The sequence below is a fragment of the Babylonia areolata genome, chromosome 3 (genome assembly GCF_041734735.1).
Source record: "Babylonia areolata isolate BAREFJ2019XMU chromosome 3, ASM4173473v1, whole genome shotgun sequence".
Classification (NCBI taxonomy): domain Eukaryota; kingdom Metazoa; phylum Mollusca; class Gastropoda; order Neogastropoda; family Buccinidae; genus Babylonia; species Babylonia areolata.
This window is the reverse complement of record NC_134878.1, coordinates 35623842-35644174: the sequence shown is the minus strand read 5'-3', so window position 1 is coordinate 35644174 and position 20333 is coordinate 35623842. Positions and strand designations below refer to the sequence as shown.

At 45.0% G+C, this 20333-nt stretch overlaps 1 protein-coding gene across 1 annotated transcript in view; it reads left to right on the top strand.

Moving 5' to 3' along the window:
• The first annotated feature begins 5988 nt into the window (after nt 1-5988).
• LOC143280558 (ankyrin repeat domain-containing protein 66-like) overlaps nt 5989-20333 on the top strand; it is an 18139-nt gene continuing 3794 nt past the window's right edge. Inside the window, exons 1-3 of the mRNA XM_076585252.1 lie at nt 5989-6102; nt 18617-18819; nt 19729-19957. Of these exons, the coding sequence (XP_076441367.1) occupies nt 18669-18819; nt 19729-19957 (380 nt within the window). The 5' untranslated portion in view covers nt 5989-6102; nt 18617-18668. The remainder of the gene's footprint in view (nt 6103-18616; nt 18820-19728; nt 19958-20333) is intronic.

Here is a 20333-nt window from a genome sequence, read left to right as displayed (position 1 = left end):
TGAGGTTTGTCTTCAAGGTGTCCTTGAAGCGCTTGCAGGGTCTTCCAAGTTCGCAGTGGCCTTCCTTCAGCTGGCCATACAAAAGCATCTTTGGGATCCTGCTGTCTGTCATGCGGACAACGTTTCCTGTCCAGCATAGCTGGCACTGGATCAGCAGGCTTTCGATGCTGGGCAGGCCACTCCTCTCTAGGACCTGGGTGTTGGAGACCCTGTCTTGCCACTTTATGCTGAGGAACTTTCGTACGCATCTCTGGTGAAACTGATGTCAAGCTGATCTGGCAGATTGTCCTTCAGTAGAACATGATTGGTAAAAGCAGCGCCATACCACCTCCCTCAGCTGCAGTCTGTATCCAAGCCAAGCCAGATTTTGCATGGTAGCAACATTTGAAAATCCTGGCATGGTCCATTGCTCATGTATTTTGACTTTTCAAGCTTGTGGAATTGTGTGATGATTGATCGGAATCTGTATCAGACAGTATTATCTCTTTCTGCAGGGAAATGAATTGTATTATTTGGTGGAGGACTATGGTCGTGCGGTGATTTGATTGGTCAATTGAAGAGGACCACAAAAGGCTTTGGGGATGTGCAACAAGGAGAGGCTGGGTAGTTCTCTATGTATCAGCAACAAATGTCTTCTTTATAAAAGTGATATGGTACCCTTTATTGGTTTTTTTTGTTTTTTTTATATTGAGGACCTCAGAAATTTAAATTGCTTTTTCTTCTTCTTCTTCTTCCTCAGCTCTGTGAAGAGTCATTGGGGCACCAGACAGAAAAACTGTTCACCAGATTCCTCCAGGTCTGTTGGTTGTGTGTCAAAGCCTGGGTCTCTGTAAATGTTTGTCCTGTCTGTTCTGCAGTGTTGTTGGTCCATTGTTGTTGTTTTTTTACTGTCTTCCCCACTGTCTCCCTACCTCATCAGTTCCTGGATCGTTTCAGCAAGATCATTGGATCTTGTTATGTTGCCATTACAACATAGCTTTTTTTTTCTTTACTGATGTCAGCACACCTTCTTAAGGTCCAGTGTTCTACTTGATGGTTAGGCGCACTTATTCAATGGTGATGTTTATCAGTGTATTGGATGTTTTAGTATCTTGCAACATCGCCTCATTTCCATGGCTTGCGTCTTTCGTGCAATGTATCTTTGGGCAATTCTTCTTCTTCTTCTTCTTCTGTGTTCGTGGGCTGCAACCCCCACGTTCACTCGTATGCACACGAGTGGGATTTTACGTGTATGACCGTTTTTACCCCACCATGTAGGCAGCCATACTCCACTTTCGGGGGTGTGCATGCTGGGTATGTTCTTGTTTCCATAACCCACCGAACGCTGACATGGATTACAGGATCTTTAACGTGCGTATTTGATCTTCTGCTTGCATATACACACGAAGGGGGTTCAGGCACTAGCAGGTCTGCACATATGTTGACCTGGGAGATCGTAAAAATCTCCACCCTTGACCCACCAGGTGCTGTCACCGTGATTGGAACCCAGGACCCTCAGATTGAAAGTCCAACGCTTTAACCACTTGGCTGTTGTGCCTGTCGGGGCAATTCAAATCTGACAGAGCCCACCCCTCTCATCTCCAGACTGGATTTACTTGTCGGGGTTTCTGCCCCATGTGTGGCAGGTGGTTCTGGGTTATATGGTTACCAGTAGTTGGGAAACTCTGACCTGGTTCCTCGTTACAGACACTTCATTTCGGGTCTGTAGTTTATGTTGAGAGAAAGTTTGGTGGCTTTAATCTTTTAAATGCATTCAGTCAAGATATTTGTCTTGGTTAAGCCTACACATTTATTTTTTTTATGTTTGTGCACATATATGTAGTAACCCCTCTTCACGCCTTCCCTTCCAATCCATACACGTGCACCAAATGTTATTTAGACTAGAATGATACATGGTAAATATACTGATGGGAATGCACACACCTGTTGACTGGAGATTCAGCAGTATGTATAACAGCTATACATCATTTTAATCAAAACGAACTTTGTAAGTAGCCAGTCTGGTAGTTCTGTACCATTAGATCTTCTCATGTAAGATTTGTAGAAGAGAATTACTCTCACACATGTGCATGCATGCACACAAAAACATGTATACAGTTCACTTTGTTTTTGTTAGTGATTGTTTTGTTTTGTGAATTTTTTTGTGTTTTTGTTTTTGTTTTTTGGGAGGGGAGGGGGGGTTGCAGAATCAAATGTATCATTGAATGTTACCTTTTTTTTCAAATTGTATTAATCTTTTTATGTGTTTTTATGATTTTTTTTTTAGGGGGTGGGGAGGGTCTTCATATACAAAATTGATTCAGTAATTTGTAATTTTCTGCATGTAAATTATTTACTGTTGTATTTGGTAAATAAATATATAGTCACCAATATAAGTGTACCTATGTATATATTAATTAACCTATCAAGGTGATGCGAGGGTACTGTATAAGAAATATTGAATTCATTATTACCTAGTTCATTATAATTTACCTTAATGGTTATTTTAGAAGCATGCAATGATAACTTAAGCAGAAGTACAAATATGATTTGGGATTAAGAATATTCAAATTGATTATCTACAATTTTGTTGTTTTCAGTTCACGTAATTGTATATGAAACTATGTCATAGAAATGTTCATAATTATGTATGTAAATGTATGTTTCAAAAGAGATAATCAAGATGACATACTGTTCCCAGAGAAGATTATATTTCTGTCAAATAACTTTCAAGTTTATTCTTTATCTTTTTAATTATGCACAGAACACAACAAAGTATTTTTAATACCAAAGAAAAAAGGGCACAGACTGGTTTTGATATTATATTTCAAAGAAAAAAAACATCAAGATGATTATGATTATCATGAAAAGCCAGTTTTAACGGTGATGAGATATTGAAGATGTTGTTATAGGAGGCAGCTAACATAATCAATTCAGTGGTGCATCCATCGCATGTGTGATGACATTTCTGTCACATACCCATTCATCGTTTTTTTTTTCTGTTTGACATTATACAGACTTTACAAACTGTTAAGGACCACTCCATAAAAGTAAGGACTCTTTCTTCAGATCAGCCCGGTTTCAGCCCAAAAGGAAGGTATGTAACTACTGAAGTTGCGTGCCTTTGAATATTTGGCCTTTGCCAAGCTGAGTTCTGACCCCATGAGCCCGTAAATATTTCAGAGCGCCCTCTCATAGGGTACAACTCCAGATAAGTCTTGTTTAATCAGTCAAGTATGTTTTCATGAAATGTTCTAAAAATAAAAAAATAAATAAACAAAAAACCGAGTGACCATTAAAGTATGCAGCATGCATTGGGTCTACAACTGGCAACTTTGACAAAAATAAAATGTTATAAAAAAATTTTAAAAAAAAAAACACAAAAAAAAACTGACCTCACTGAATACATGCATGGCTGTTTTTGGCAAATGTGCACCATTAACACTATAACAGCTTGAAAAAATGTGTTTTGAAAAAAAAAAAGTTTTGTTTAAAGTTTTTTTGTTTTTGTCTTTTACTTCTTCTTCTTCTGCGTTCGTGGGCTTCAACTCCCACGTTCACTCGTATATACGCGAGTGGTCTTTTTACGTGTATGACCGTTTTTACCCCGCCATGTAGGCAGCCTTACTCCGTTTTCGGGGGTGTGCATGCTGGGTATGTTCTTGTTTCCATAACCCACCGAACGCTGACATGGATTACAGGATCTTTAACGTGCTTATTTGATCTTATGCTTGTGCATACACACGAAGGGGGTTCAGGAACTGGCAGGTCTGCACATATGTTGACCTGAGAGATCGTAAAAATCTCCACCCTTGACCCACCAGGTGCCGTCACCGTGATTCGAACCGGAGACCCTCAGATCGAAAGTCCATTCGGCTATGGCGCCCGTCATTTGTCTTTTACAATTCATAAGTTTATAAATGACAGCTATATAAACGACAGTGTTTTTCCAGTATAACAAATGGAAGTGCGTGTGCAAGAAAAGCACCTCTGGTTTTGACAGAGTGGTGCCCATTGCATCGGCTGCGTCCACCACTTCTGTCTCTTCGAGAGTCGGCATCATTTCACACCATGCCTTCATAGGCTGAAAACTGGTCATGCAAGTTCTCCAAGTGGTCCTTAACTTTTTGTGAACCCTGTATGCGTAATGTTCAACAACGGAGTGTGCTCTTGACACAGGACAGTAGCTTAGAGTTAGGATTAGAAAATGTGATTGATAAAGTAGTGCACATGTATGACTTTTTTTTCTTTTTCTTTTTTTTCTTTTTTTTAAGGGAGATAGTAGTGGTGCATGTAGTTGTAGTAAGTGAATAAACAGAATCAGTTCATGCTGGAAATATTTTGATGATTTGTTTATAATAAATTGTTGAAGAAATGCAAATGTGTTTTTTTAAGAATGATCTGGACTGAAGAACATGCACATGTGGAACACGTTCCCTCTTCCCCATCGTCCCCCCTCTCCCTCTCTCTGTCTCTCTTCTTGTCCTTCTTCTTTCTTTCTTCTTTCTTTGAACCATAGCACTGTTTTACTTTTTTTGTTGTTGAGTATTTTGACTTTTACATGCATTGTAATGTGATGTTTATATTTGATATATATATATATATATATAAAAGAATAATGTTCACATACCCTTTCCTAAGGGGCCTAGTCCTGTACATGAATAAATCATCTGGAATCTCTCTCTCTTCTCTTTCTATGATGTTTCTCTCTCCCTCCTCTCTCTCTCTATGCTGCCTGCCCTCTCTCCCCTTTCTCTTCCTCTCTCTCTCTCTTACTTTCCTCCCCCTTCACCACTCTCTCTTCCCTCAATTGCTCACCCTTTCTATTTCCCTCTACCCTCTCCTCCCTCTCTCTCTATCCCTCCCTCTCCTCCCCACTCCCTCTCGCTCACCCTTTCTCTCTCTCTCTCTCTCTCTCTCTCATCCCTCCCTCCCCCTCTTTCTCCTCACATTTCTTGCACACCTTTTCTATCTCTCCCTCTCTCACTTTCTCTCCTCATTTCACTCTCTCCCCCTCTCTGCCCCACTCTCTCGCAGGGTGCCAGGACAGCACCGATCTTACATTCAGAAAAAAAAAAGAGGTTGAGTCCCATGCTATATAATATAATATAATATAGGCAGACGGCCAAGGTGTATGAGGTGCGGGGGTTGGGGGGGGGGCGATGTTGAGAGGAATACGGTGTGGGGAGAGGTGTATCGAGGGAGTGAGGATAAACGATTTAGTTATGTTTTCGACTTTGAATTGACATCAGGTCGTGGACTGAGGACGGGCTCCAAGCAGTGAACTTGGACCTGTTGTTGTGTGGGCGGACAGACCACAGTGCATCTTTCTGGATGTTGATTCACTCGTTAGTGTCTCTGTCGTGTCTCGCTCAGTTTTGTGGAGTCCAACACAGAGGGAATGTTTGAGTGGGACGGTACGCGGTGGGAGGGGAAAATTGAAAGAGTGTGGGGAGTGGTGGTGAATGCACGAGTGTATGTGTGTGTGTGTGTGTGACTCACGCGCGCGCGCCCTGGGTGGTCGAGGTGTTGATCAATTTAAAACTGATAATTAATTCAGTACTTGGTGGTCGAGGTGTTGATCAATTTAAAACTGATAATTAATTCAGTACTTTTTTGTTTTGATCAGTCACTGTTCTTGTTATCTGTTCTCCCACGTCATTAATGGCTGAAATTAAGGTATTGATTTCAAATATTTCTTGTTTCAGTGTTCAGTGTTTGTACGTGCAGTGTTCAATGCACTCTGTCTGTCTGTCTGTGCGCCCCGGCGCGTGCGTGCATATGTGTATGTTAATGATTGTGTGTGTGTGTGTGTGTGTGTGCAGTTCAAGAACAACAAAAAAAAGTCATATACCTACTTCTCCACACTGAGCATACAAAAGATCTGTACTACGGAGGGATCGAACATGTCCCGACCTGTCACAGCAATCGCGTGACACGCGAACAGGTATCGCTGGCCCACCACGCAGTGAGAGTCGACTGTTTTCTATCAATAGCGTTGCCTTCACCCAAAACACACATATACAGGTCTACGTCGCGTTCACTCACACTTCGCACAAGCGACAACCTTTCACACTCGCGGCCATAGTGGTTGCGAGGGAAGCGAAGCTTGCTGTTAGAAAGGTATGGTTTGACATTCATTTTATTGCTTTCTGTTACCCAGTACGTCCAAGGTCGATTCTGGATGCATTAAAGTGTTCTTTTTGCTATTCATTACACGAACAACATCAGTTTCCTAAAGATTCTTGTATTGTGGTTGGATGTTTTTGCTTCAGGCGTTTCGTATAACTACTGGGTAGTGTGTCTTGTTGTTGTTGCTATCGATGTCTGTTAGATAGATTTTCATATCGTTTTACATGTTTCGTATTATCACATGGCTTCAGTGCGTTCGTGGGATCGTGATTCATTGATCAGTTACTGGAAACAGCGGATCGGGAGCCAATATACCGATTATCAGTGTGGATCGATCGAATCGAACCTGCATGGCTGACTGTTTCGTACGTGCAGTATTGTTTTGCTGTAAGTTGTTTTGCTGTTGTTTGGGGATGGCTTTTAGTGCAGTCATGTTCTTGATAGAGATGTTTTCTGACAGGGGTTTAGAACTGACGACAGTTCTAGCGGGGTCTTTGTCTTTGCGCTTCTTTTCAAACGAAAAAAACTGACAGGGGATTTGCTGTTGTTTGGGGGCGGTTTTGTGTGTGTGTGTGTGTGTGGTGTTTTGATAGCAGTGTATCCGTGTGGGGGGTTGGGGTTGGGGTGGATGGCGATTGGGGGTGGGGGAGTGAGGTGGAGTGGATCGAGGGGGGTATAAGTCGAGATGTGTGTGTGTGCGTACCGTGTGTATGTGTGTGTGTGTGTGTGTGTGTTTGCCGGTGTGCTCGTTCCCCAGCGCCTTTTAATGTGCGGGTGCGTGACTGAGCTTTAGCGTATGTGTGTACGTGTGTGTGTGTGTGTACGTGCATGTGTGTGTGTGTGTTTGTGCCAAGGTGTGTGTGCGTGTATGCCATGGTGTGTGTGTGTGTGTGTGTGTGTGTGTGTGTAGATCAAGGAAATTACTAGTGTGACTAGCAAACAGATATATAGGGACTCTGATGTAACCAGCAAGAAACACATCGGGAACCAGAAATAAAAGTCGCCTGCAGGCTGTAATTATAATTATAGCCGTGCCAGCTGAGAAGACAAACAATGTCTGACGTCAGAGTGTAAAGAGTGAATCATGTAAAGAGAGTTGGTTCCTTAGAGTTAGCCGGCTCTTCAGTTCACTGTCGTATTCGCTCTTTGCAGAGATTGACCTCTCCACGCCACCTCACCCCCCCTCTCTCTCTCTCTGTCTGTCTATAACACACACACACACACACACACACACACACACACACATATATATATATATATATATATATATATATATATGTGATGGACTCGGGGTAAGGGTAGGGTTGGAGTGGAGTGGAGATAGGGGTAAGGGTATTGTTGGAGTGGAATGAGGAATTAAGAGTAGTCAAAGATAGCAGGTTCTCGTGCAGGCAGGAGCATATGAAAGCGGACGCCCTTTCAGTTGTTTATTTACTACAGCTATTACAGGAAAAACAGTGCCTGCAAGACACAAACAAATAAAAGCCATAAATACAATGTCAACGTTGAATGTATGTATAACAATGAACATACATGAGGCAAAGACCAAGACTGGTAGAGTACCCGCATCAACAAAGCATAAAGGAGGGAAACAAAACCAAACCGAAACACAAAAACCATATTCTACAATACATGAACACTGGAAGCACCATAAGTGGGAAGTCAGTCATTCATGGATGTGGGTAGCATGGAGCATACACAGTGCTGTGCCTACCTCTGGGTTTGGTATTTGCCCAAAACAACTATATGCAACTCCCTTAGTCAAGTACCATTAATACTAACATACCTTATAGTAAATAATAACAACATAATTATCAAAATACAACAAACTCATCCTATCAACTCCAAATGGGAAATCAAACCCCAAACTTAGTACATAAAATATTTAACATATAATTTATAAAATATACTCACTATCAAGTACACATACACAGTAAACTCATAAAAGCAACATGTCTGTTATTCTTCACCTGGTCCCCAAGACCATGCAACTAAAGGGCTAGGGTTATACTTAATTAGTAAAGTAACCAAACAACCTAATCCATGGAAAACTATTTCAGCTGTATTAAATTTAAAGCGACTCAAATGAATCAATCATCATGTGGCACTATACCGGAGTATGTCGTATAGGAGAAGGCATGATAACTGAGCTGGAAAGACTATTACTTGGTCTGGACTCAAAAAGCTTATACTGTGTCAAAGTGACTCAAATGAAGCAGTTTATCCTGTAGCACTATACGGGAATAAGCCGTATAGGAGAGAGCATGATAACTAACTTACAATTAACAGACTGATGCATATCAGGTGGTGTTAACCAATAACTGATATTAATCAAACACTATCTTGTAATCACCTCAACAGAATACTACACACATCTTAGAGTACTGAGCACACTGTAGCAGTACAACCGAGATCAGCATGTAAGATAATACCTGAATAGTAAACAAGATGGAGAATCAGTGGCTTAGATATAATACTGGCAACCTGATAGACCAGAGAGTAAGTGAAGCACCATCATGGCTTAACCATTAAGTGGAGAATGAACTTACACAAGTTATCCGTTGCATCAAAGCCAAATATGAGTATAGCTAAGCTTGCGCTCAACATTTAAATCGTCTCCGCTGAAGCGGGGATAAGTAACCTAACCTTCAGTGACAGCAGATGAGAGAGAATGAGTCATCCCCTAGAACATTCTGGAACAGACTTTCTTGTATCCCGAGACGTCATTGACTGACGTAAAAAGAATCAAATGGAATACTGCTATGAACATATGATGACATGGCGATTTTCTAAATCAATCATAACCGAGCTGTGCCTGTCATGTCAAAGCCATAACTAAACAAAGAATTAACTGAACAAAGCAACAACTGAACATACTTATATGAACACAAGTACTGTGTCGAAGGATACCTTTCACAAGTCAACACATTCTACACAATAGTACTTACAGCCATACGTAGCGAGATGCTGTTGTGGGAACGACACTGACCACTACACAGCAAGAGACAAAGGGAGCAGGTGCTGGCCGCGGCTGGCTCGGGTGTGGAAGTGACCACTCATCACCCGCTCGGCCAATTTATACAAATTAGGCGAACTACAAAGACAATCACGTGGGCTGCAAACCAAATCGTCACTAATCTGAAGAAATCTGATGAGAACTGTGCTTGTTACAAGGTGTTCAGTGACAGATTTCTAGATGATTACTGAACCGATTTGCATCGGATAAGTTGCAAAAGAAAGAGCTCAACGCCTACTTTATAATGAGTGTAAAATGAAGTGTTGATTATTTAAGATGAATTTATAATCTTAATTTAAGTCACCTGAACAGGGTCAGTTTTAACGAGCTCGTCGCTGAAAATTACAAACTGCGTTAAATCAGTTTCACGTAGGCAAACATAAATGGAATAGATTTAAAGATGGAGTTAAGACGATTCTGCCAGTATATAATACTAGTAGTTTACTGATCTAACAAAAGAGCTATTAATTAAATACTGTGGAACAGAAACACAAGTTTGCTCTCAGCCAATGACGTACCGGGATGCGACATTGGGCGAGCTGTGAGCAGGTGTCTGGCGAGGAGGACAAAATGATGTAAGCGGAGTGACGTCACACATTCTGTGCGCGGGTTATGAGGGAAAACTGTCGTCTGCTGTGGCTTGTGCGTGAATAGTGTTGGAGCAAGCATAGCGCGCTTGGTCACACCTCCCCCCATCTTTTGAAAACCATCGTCCGCGATGGTTAATTTAAAGTAATTCTTGTGAGGAGACTTAGCTGAGCATCAAACAAGAATTATTGGGCAGGTAAGGGAGATAATTTAGCTGATAACTAATAGCTAAGCGAATGTGAAATGACTGCAACATTCTTAGGAACAATACTCTACTTCTATATTCAAAGTGGCTTTAGCCAGGTTAAGTTAAGAGTTTAGTCAAATGCATCCTAACTTAACTTTGAAGAGTTTGATATAGAGAAGGGGTTGGAAAGCATTCAGTTTTGTGCATATCAATCTATGTATCACATGATTGCCCGACTAGTGCTTAAAATTAAGAAGCAAGCATTTCAACAACAAATATTTGTCTTTGCAAAGACCACTTAGCAGGATTGGCCTTGGGGAGGCAAGAATAAAAAAAATAGAAGAAAAAAAAAGTACACCAAAACCCACAAAATATGAAGTCCACCCAAACTGGTTGGAATGAAAACAAAATAAAAAATGTACATAAGAGATGAAACAGGTTGTTTTGCACTGGCCACATGGCAGAAAAGGCCATGGGAGAGGCAAGACTAGAAAAAAATAGAGTGGATGAAATAGTCCTAGTTGCAAGTGAGACTAGAATTTCAACCTCAATTGTCCATTCTGGGGAAGGAAAGGAAAAGAATGTCAATTCTTAATTCTGGCCTTCTCTTTGAGGCGCTGGGACCGTCTTTGCACAGGGGCCAATGCTGCAGGCAGGTCGTTCTGGGCTGTGGCCTCGGGTGCTTCTGACGCAGTGTCGGGTGGAGGAGTTCCACACCTGGGCTGGGGATGGGGTGGTATTATAAACCATACCTCATCATCAGAGTCTGTGTCAGAGTCTTGTGGAGATGGAACTGGAGGTTGCTGTTTGGGCTGTTCTGGCTCCCAGTCTGCGATGGGTTCAGTTGCCGGCAGCAGGTGTTTTCTGTTGATTACCTTTTCGGGGCCACCCGACAATGGCACCACGGAGTAGACATGTAGGTGTCCATAGGGGCGGTTAGTCACCTGGTGGAGGTCTGGCTGCCAGAAGTCCTGTATCTTGTTGCGGCCCAGGACTCGGTTCCTTACGTAGACGTAGTCCCCAACGTGTAGATCATGGGCTGTGCTGTGTTGCCTGTTGAACTTGGCACGTTGCAGGGCTGCCTGTTGCAGTTGGTGTAGTGCCCTCTGGTGTGCCACCTGGAGTCGCTGTCGGTGCTGCCTCACCCAGTCCACAGCTCCTGCGGCTGTTGGTTCAGGGCGCCCTAGAAGATCGTCTACCGGGAGCCTGGGTTCCTGTCCAAACAAAAGAAAGTGTGGGGCAAACCCCGTGGAGGCATGAGGCGTGTTGTTGTACGCCTGCACAACCTCCGGCAGATGTATGGGCCAGCGTCTCTTCTGCTCCGGTGGTAGGGTGCGCAGCAGATCATGGAGGGATCGGTTGAACCGCTCACACTGGGCGTTACCCTGGGGATGGTATGGTGTTGTTCTGGTCTTCTTGACGCCATAGATGCGGCACAGCTCCTTGACCAGTTTGGATTCAAAGTCACGGCCTTGGTCGCTGTGGATTCTTTCTGGTACCCCGTAACGCTGGAACCATTCTCGCACCAGGGCCTGGGCAACGGATGAAGCTTCCTGGTTGCGGGTTGGGATGGCTTGTGTGAACTTGCTGAAGACATCCGTGACAACTAGGATGGATTCCCGGCCGTCACTCGCAGGTTCCAGTCTGGTGAAGTCGATGGCTAGGACTTCTAGTGGGCGGCTGGCCAGTAAAGGGGTAACTGGGGTGTGAATCTTGGAGGGCAGGCGGTTCATGGTGCAGCGCTGACATCTGGTAAGATATGCTTTTGTGTCAGCATACATACCTGGCCAGTAAACACGAGGTCTCAGCAGATCCATGGTCCGCTCGTAACCTTGATGTCCCATGCGGTCATGTACCATCTCGAGGACATCGGGGCGAAGCATGCTCGGGAGGACCAGTTGCTTGGAAGCTCCAAATTTGGGGTCCGTTATCTGCCTGAGCAGGACACCGTCTTCGCAGACCAGTCGGGCATGCTGCTGCAACAGGGTGCGTACCTGACGGTCTTGGCTGGCTTTTGGCTTGGATGGCCAGGCTGTCAGCACGGGTGCAATGATCACATCTTCCAGCTGGAGCTGTCGGAGTTCGGGTCTGCTGAGTCGTGGCAGCAGAGTCTCCTGAGTTGGGGACGGAGTTGGTGGCACGTCACCATCAGGGGGTATGATAACTGCTGTGCTGACGCTCTGGTGGTTGCAAAGGGCACTTTCTGAAAGTGCAACTTCTGGGGGCATCGGAGTGGATATGGATGGGGGATGGGAAACAAATGGTAATCGGGACAGGGCGTCAGCAGGGTTGGCTCTACCTGGCCGGTACTTCACCTCGAAGGTGAACTGGGCTAGCTGGGATGCCCATCTTTGCTCCAAGGCACCAAGGGCCGCAGTCTGGAAGTGGACCAATGGGTTGTTGTCCGTGAGGACAACAAAGGTGGCACCTATGAGATAGTGCCGGAACTTCTCTGTGATGGCCCACTTCATGGCCAAGAACTCAAGCTTCATGCTGCTGTACGTAGCCTGGTTCTTCTCAGTGGGGCGTAGACGACGGCTGGCATACGCAATGACACGTCGACCCCCATCCTGGTCCTGGGAGAGTATGGCACTCAACCCGTCATGGCTGGCATCAGTTTCCATGATGAAGGGCTTTGTGAAATCTGCATAGCCAAGGACTGGAGCTGTTGTGAGGGCCGTCTTTAGCTGATCAAATGCCACTTGATGCTTGGGCTGCCATAGTCGGGTGATCAGCAGTTTCTTTCTTCCCTGTTTTGCTGCCTCAGCCACTAGGTCATGGAGAGGACCGGCGGTGTGAGAGAAGCGATGAATGAAACCCCTGTAATAACTGGCGAATCCCAAGAAGCTGCGGAGGTCTTTCAGAGTGGTCGGCTTCAGCCAATTCCTGACAGCGTCGACTTTGCCAGCTTCGCAGCTTACGCCATTTGCAGAGATGGTGTGGCCCAGGTAGGTGACTTCTCGGCGTAAGAACTGGCATTTGTCCAGACGGAGTTTCAAACCAGTCTGTGCAATGCGACCCAGCAGTGCATCCAGATGTCCCAGATGCTCCTCAAATGACTTGGAGTAGACTAAAAGGTCATCCAGGTATACCAAGAGGAACTGGAACAGGTAGTCTGACATTGTTGACTGCATAAGCCGCTGGAATGTAGCTGGAGCAGAAGCCAACCCCATGGGCATTCGAGTATACTCAAAGAGGCCTGTAGGAGTGATGAAGGCGGTCTTGTGCTGGTCGTCCGGGTGCATAGCTATCTGGTGGTAGCCGCTGGCCAAGTCGAGTGTTGAGAAATACTGGGCTCCCACCAAGGCATCAAAGGATTCCTGGATCCGTGGTAGTGGGTATGCGTCGCCTACTGTCTTGGAGTTGAGGCGTCTGTAGTCTACGCACAGGCGAAGACTGCCATCCTTCTTCCGGACCACGACGACTGGGGCTGCATAGGGGCTGTAGCTCTCTACAATGACATCTTTTGCTAAGAGCCCCTTGATGTGGTCCTGTACTTCCTGGAACTGGTGTGGAGGTATTCGGCGATATGGCTGGGCCACTGGTGCGGGGTCTGTCGTTCGGATGCGATGATAGACTGCATCTGTATAACCCAGATCATTCTCTCCTGTGGAGAAGCAAGTCGCATGCCTAGACAGCAGTTCCTGGAGTTGTTGTTGCTGAGTAGCGGTGCCATCGAAAGAGGGGAAAGGAGTAGATTGGGGAGGGGGAGGGGTAGGTGGGCAAGCATTGGTTTGGAGGGAGACAACAAGTTCATTGGCATGTGCTGTGACCTGGATGTTGTCTGGGCTCTCAACTGCAACAACAGCATGGAGGGTTGCCACAGGAGTGCGTGCTGGCAGGAATTTGTCTTCCTGTGAAAGGTTGGCCAGACGAACATACCGGGAAGCTTTGTCAGCAGCAATGAGTGTTGGCACCAGGAGAAGCCCTCCTGGGAGTGGTTGGGCCAGTGGAGAAGCAAAGAGGTGGTTAGCAGTTTCATTCCCAGTCACTCGTACTGTTGCCATAGAGTTTGCAGGGATGCAGCATTTCTGATGTGTCCGTGCCATTCCTCTTGTGGAGACGTTGTCAAGATGAATCTCACGGATAGCGGTCTGGAGGTAGGGAGGAAGGCCCTGGGCTTTCGATAGACATGGACCCAGGACATTCATGCCCAGCAGTACAGGCAGGTGCATTTTGCGTTGCTGCATGGCTGGATCTGTGGGCTCCTTGACAACAAGGACTGGAACGTTGGGGCAGTGTTGGTCGAACAGCTGGATGTCGACGACGTAGATGCCAGTGTATGGTACCTCTGCGCCGTTGACAGCCCTGACTGTGATGTGGCAGTCCTGTAGTTTCAAATGACTGAGATGTTTCGCTGCCCATGTCTCAGTCACTGTGGTCACCTCGCTTCCTGTGTCGATCAGTGCAGACACCACTTGGTTGTTGAGAGTGATGTCTGCTGTGGGGCACTGGCCAATCAGCGTGTTCCCGCCCCCCGTTGCCTGCCTACTGATGGCAACGGGGGTTAGAAGTTTCCCTGTCGTTGTCCTGGCTTGCCTCCCCGTTGCTGCATGTACCGCTGCTTGGTGCGGCACTGTTGCTCAGTGTGGCCGAAACGACTACACCACAGACAGCGTGGTCGTGATCTCCCTCCATCTCTTGCTTCTTGCTTGAGTGGTTGTCCTTGTCGCAGGGGTTGTTGATCCCGGCGCATGTGCTGAGATGGCTGTGGCAGTCTTGGTGGGGCCCACGCGACTTCTCTCTGGCCAGCAGGTGCAGGTGTAGCTGCAGGTGCCGGTGCAGGTGTAGGTGCAGATGCCCGTGCAGTGGTGAGGGCCTCAATTCGAGCCTCCAGTCGAGCGATCCTTGCCACCGCAAACTGGTCTAATGGGTCTGGGTTGTCCTCTCTCATCCACCTCTGGGCCTCCCTTTTGGCTTCTTCAAAGGTGGTGCCTGGGTGTTCCCTGAGGATCCGCTTTATGTCGCAACGTAAAGCAGCTGGATGAAGGCCATTGGCAAAAGTTGGACAGAGCACTTCTGGTGGCAGTACGTGGGCCTGTGCGTGGTTGGCTTTCATCCAAAGGGTCCTTAGTTGAGAGGCATACTCCCCCACTGTTTCCCCCACGCCCTGTTGGCGTTTATAAAAGGCAGCTGCCAGTGTGGGGCCATCGCGCTGCTCCCCCCAGTTTTCCTTGATCAACTCTAAAATTTTGTCTGGCGAGTTTACGTCGGCAGTCGGCAGTCTGATGACTTCCTGTCGGGCCCGGCCTTCCAGCGAAGCGAGGAGCCACCCCGCTGCTACTGAGTCTGGTAAGGGCTGGAGTTCGAGGGCCAGCCTTACCTCGCGGATGAAGTCCTCGACATCTAATGTCCCTTCCTCCCCAGAGAACTTGGGCAGCTTGTGGGGGCGGAGGGTGATGGCGTGTGCTTCGTTTGCCATTGCTCAGTTTGCTGTATTCAGCTGCACTGTTTTCCTGTTGTCGTAAGATGGTGACTTTCTGCTCCTTAAGAAATCCTGCTCGCAGCGCCAATTGTGTGATGGACTCGGGGTAAGGGTAGGGTTGGAGTGGAGTGGAGATAGGGGTAAGGGTATTGTTGGAGTGGAATGAGGAATTAAGAGTAGTAAAAGATAGCAGGTTCTCGTGCAGGCAGGAACATATGAAAGCGGACGCCCTTTCAGTTGTTTATTTACTACAGCTATTACAGGAAAAACAGTGCCTGCAAGACACAAACAAATAAAAGCCATAAATACAATGTCAACGTTGAATGTATGTATAACAATGAACATACATGAGGCAAAGACCAAGACTGGTAGAGTACCCGCATCAACAAAGCATAAAGGAGGGAAACAAAACCAAACCGAAACACAAAAACCATATTCTACAATACATGAACACTGGAAGCACCATAAGTGGGAAGTCAGTCATTCATGGATGTGGGTAGCATGGAGCATACACAGTGCTGTGCCTACCTCTGGGTTTGGTATTTGCCCAAAACAACTATATGCAACTCCCTTAGTCAAGTACCATTAATACTAACATACCTTATAGTAAATAATAACAACATAATTATCAAAATACAACAAACTCATCCTATCAACTCCAAATGGGAAATCAAACCCCAAACTTAGTACATAAAATATTTAACATATAATTTATAAAATATACTCACTATCAAGTACACATACACAGTAAACTCATAAAAGCAACATGTCTGTTATTCTTCACCTGGTCCCCAAGACCATGCAACTAAAGGGCTAGGGTTATACTTAATTAGTAAAGTAACCAAACAACCTAATCCATGGAAAACTATTTCAGCTGTATTAAATTTAAAGCGACTCAAATGAATCAATCATCATGTGGCACTATACCGGAGTATGTCGTATAGGAGAAGGCATGATAACTGAGCTGGAAAGACTATTACTTGGTCTGGACTCAAAAAGCTTATACTGTGTCAAAGTGACTCAAATGAAGCAGTTTATCCTGTAGCACTATACGGGAATAAGCCGTATAGGAGAGAGCATGATAACTAACTTACAATTAACAGACTGATGCATATCAGGTGGTGTTAACCAATAACTGATATTAATCAAACACTATCTTGTAATCACCTCAACAGAATACTACACACATCTTAGAGTACTGAGCACACTGTAGCAGTACAACCGAGATCAGCATGTAAGATAATACCTGAATAGTAAACAAGATGGAGAATCAGTGGCTTAGATATAATACTGGCAACCTGATAGACCAGAGAGTAAGTGAAGCACCATCATGGCTTAACCATTAAGTGGAGAATGAACTTACACAAGTTATCCGTTGCATCAAAGCCAAATATGAGTATAGCTAAGCTTGCGCTCAACATTTAAATCGTCTCCGCTGAAGCGGGGATAAGTAACCTAACCTTCAGTGACAGCAGATGAGAGAGAATGAGTCATCCCCTAGAACATTCTGGAACAGACTTTCTTGTATCCCGAGACGTCATTGACTGACGTAAAAAGAATCAAATGGAATACTGCTACGAACATATGACGACATGGCGATTTTCTAAATCAATCATAACCGAGCTGTGCCTGTCATGTCAAAGCCATAACTAAACAAAGAATTAACTGAACAAAGCAACAACTGAACATACTTATATGAACACAAGTACTGTGTCGAAGGATACCTTTCACAAGTCAACACATTCTACACAATAGTACTTACAGCCATACGTAGCGAGATGCTGTTGTGGGAACGACACTGACCACTACACAGCAAGAGACAAAGGGAGCAGGTGTTGGCCGCGGCTGGCTCGGGTGTGGAAGTGACCACTCATCACCCGCTCGGCCAATTTATACAAATTAGGCGAACTACAAAGACAATCACGTGGGCTGCAAACCAAATCGTCACTAATCTGAAGAAATCTGATGAGAACTGTGCTTGTTACAAGGTGTTCAGTGACAGATTTCTAGATGATTACTGAACCGATTTGCATCGGATAAGTTGCAAAAGAAAGAGCTCAACGCCTACTTTATAATGAGTGTAAAATGAAGTGTTGATTATTTAAGATGAATTTATAATCTTAATTTAAGTCACCTGAACAGGGTCAGTTTTAACGAGCTCGTCGCTGAAAATTACAAACTGCGTTAAATCAGTTTCACGTAGGCAAACATAAATGGAATAGATTTAAAGATGGAGTTAAGACGATTCTGCCAGTATATAATACTAGTAGTTTACTGATCTAACAAAAGAGCTATTAATTAAATACTGTGGAACAGAAACACAAGTTTGCTCTCAGCCAATGACGTACCGGGATGCGACATTGGGCGAGCTGTGAGCAGGTGTCTGGCGAGGAGGACAAAATGATGTAAGCGGAGTGACGTCACACATTCTGTGCGCGGGTTATGAGGGAAAACTGTCGTCTGCTGTGGCTTGTGCGTGAATAGTGTTGGAGCAAGCATAGCGCGCTTGGTCACATATATATATCTGTGTGTGTGATATGTGTGTGTGTGATATGTGTGTGTGTGTGTGTGCGTGTGTGTGTGTGTGTGTGTGTGTGTATTATAGATATAGCTGTGATATGCTATTATCCACTATCATGTCTGTGTTGTTCCGTATGAGGCGCTTAGACATGTCATCAGTGGGGAGCAGTTTGTGCCATATCATCACTATGCATCATACCAACCATCAGATCATCGTGTATCACAGACTTCACCACACTAATTTCTCTACGGATAATAAAGGTATTCTGATTCTGATTCTGATTCTGGAGTGGAGTTATGGCCTAGAAAGCGAGAGAATCTGAGCGCGCTGGTTCAAATCACGGCTCAGCCGTCAATATTCTCTCTCCACCCCCCCCCCCCCCCCCCCCCCCCCCCCCCCCGCCCCCTCCACTAGACCTTGAGTGGTGATCTGGACGCTAGTCATCGGTTCGGATGAGACGATAAACCGAGGTCCCGTGTGCAGCATGCATTTAGCGCACGTAAAAGAACCCATGGCAACAAAAGGGTTGTTCCTGGCGAAATTCTGTAGAAAAATCTACTTCGATAGGAAAAAAAAACAAATAAAACTGCACGCAGGGAAACAAAAGAAAAAAAAAGAGGGTGGCGCTGTAGTGTAGCAACGCGCTCTCCCTGGGGAAAGCAACCCAGAGAAATCACACAGAGAAATCTGTTGTGATAAAAAGAAATACAAAATACGAAATTCTGATCATCACCATTATCATCACAATCATCACCATCATCATTACAGTCAGACAGACCACCAGCACCACAGTCAGTCAGGGAGGACGGGAGGAGTGAGGATGTCCGGAACGGGGCTGGAGATCCATGATGCTGCCTCCACGGGGGATTACGACTCCCTGGAGGAGCTCATCAAGACGGGCAAGTACGACCTCAACCTAAAGGACGTCGACTCCGGCAATCGCACCGCTCTCCACTGGGCCTGCCAGAAAGGTCTGTACGTGACGTATGTAGGAGCCTGGGGGGAGGGGGGGTGTTGGGGGGTGGATGGGGGAACCGGGGCGGGATCATTGCTGAGCGTGCGTGCGTGTTTGGCGACGGTCCCGGCCGGGGAAGGCCGAGAGTCGCATCGTATGCATGCAAATAACAGAGAAAAACAACAACAACAAACAGCAATATCAAGAAGAAAAAAGTGAACGGAGTATGTATTTGTTGCGATGAAACCAAACGGTTTCATCTGCTGTTTACCCTTTCTTTTTTTTTTTTCTTTGTGTGTGTGTGTGTGTGTTTTCGTGTGTGTGTGTGTGTGTGTGTGTTTTCGTGTTTGTGTGTGTGTGTGTGTGTTTTCGTGTGTGTGTGTGTGTGTGTGTGTTTCCTGTTTACACTAGTTTGCGTAGCTAGCTCGTTACCGAGCGCTTCAATTTTTGTGGTATTTGCGGAACTTGTTCTCTAAGAACAAACAAACAAAAAGCAACAACAACAACAAAAAAACAACAACAGTTGAATGATTCCTCGCATACCCTTGATAAGCTTCTTTCTTTCTTTTTCTGTGTTTATTTACAAGTTTATTTGTTTGTTTAATTCTTTCTTTCTTTCTCTATAAATGTATTTCTTTATATATCTCTTTATTTACTGGCTTTCTAATGGTAACCGTGGAACTTATTCGTTAGAAAAAAAAAGTGAAAAATAAATCAACCTCTCATACACGTTTTCTTTCATCTATTCATTTATTCATTCACTTTATTTACTTTAATTAGTGATTTTTTTTTCAAATCAGTTGGTTTTTTGTTGTTGTTGTTGTTTTAACTACAGGCTAAGCGGTGGAACGCATCCACTGGCTAGCTATTGTATTCATTCATTCATTCATTCGTTCGTTCGTTCGTTCGTTGTTCAACCACAAAGGCTACGTGGAGTGCATACGCCTGCTGCTGGAGAACGGTGCCAAGGGCACAGCACGTACCACCACAGGATGGACCCCGGCGCATTGTGCGGCAGAGAGTAACCGGGTCCCTGCCCTGAGGGCGCTGCACGCGGCGCACGTGCCCGTTGACCTGAAGGACAAGTACGGAGACACGCCCAGACGTCTGGCCACCATCTACGGCCACGTGGACTGCGTCCGATACTTGCTGCAGTCAGTATTGTATATTGTATTGTATCGTATATTATCGTATCGCATAATCTCGTATCGTATTGTATTGTATTGCATTGTATTGTATTGTATCGTATTGTATTGTGTCACTCTTTTTTTTGTCACAACAGATTTAATAATCATTTCTCTGTGTGAAATTCGCGCTTCTCTCCCCAGGGAGAGCATTACAAAACTGCATGTAGGCCTATACCTATTCACCTGTTCTGAATTAGATTGAACAAGACATACCTCTATCACCGAGTGAAATTCGGGCTTCTGTCCCCAGGGAAAGCATTACAAAGCTGCATGTAGGCCTGTACCTGTTCACCTATTTTGAATTAGACTGAGCAAGACATACCTATATCAATGAAATTCGGGC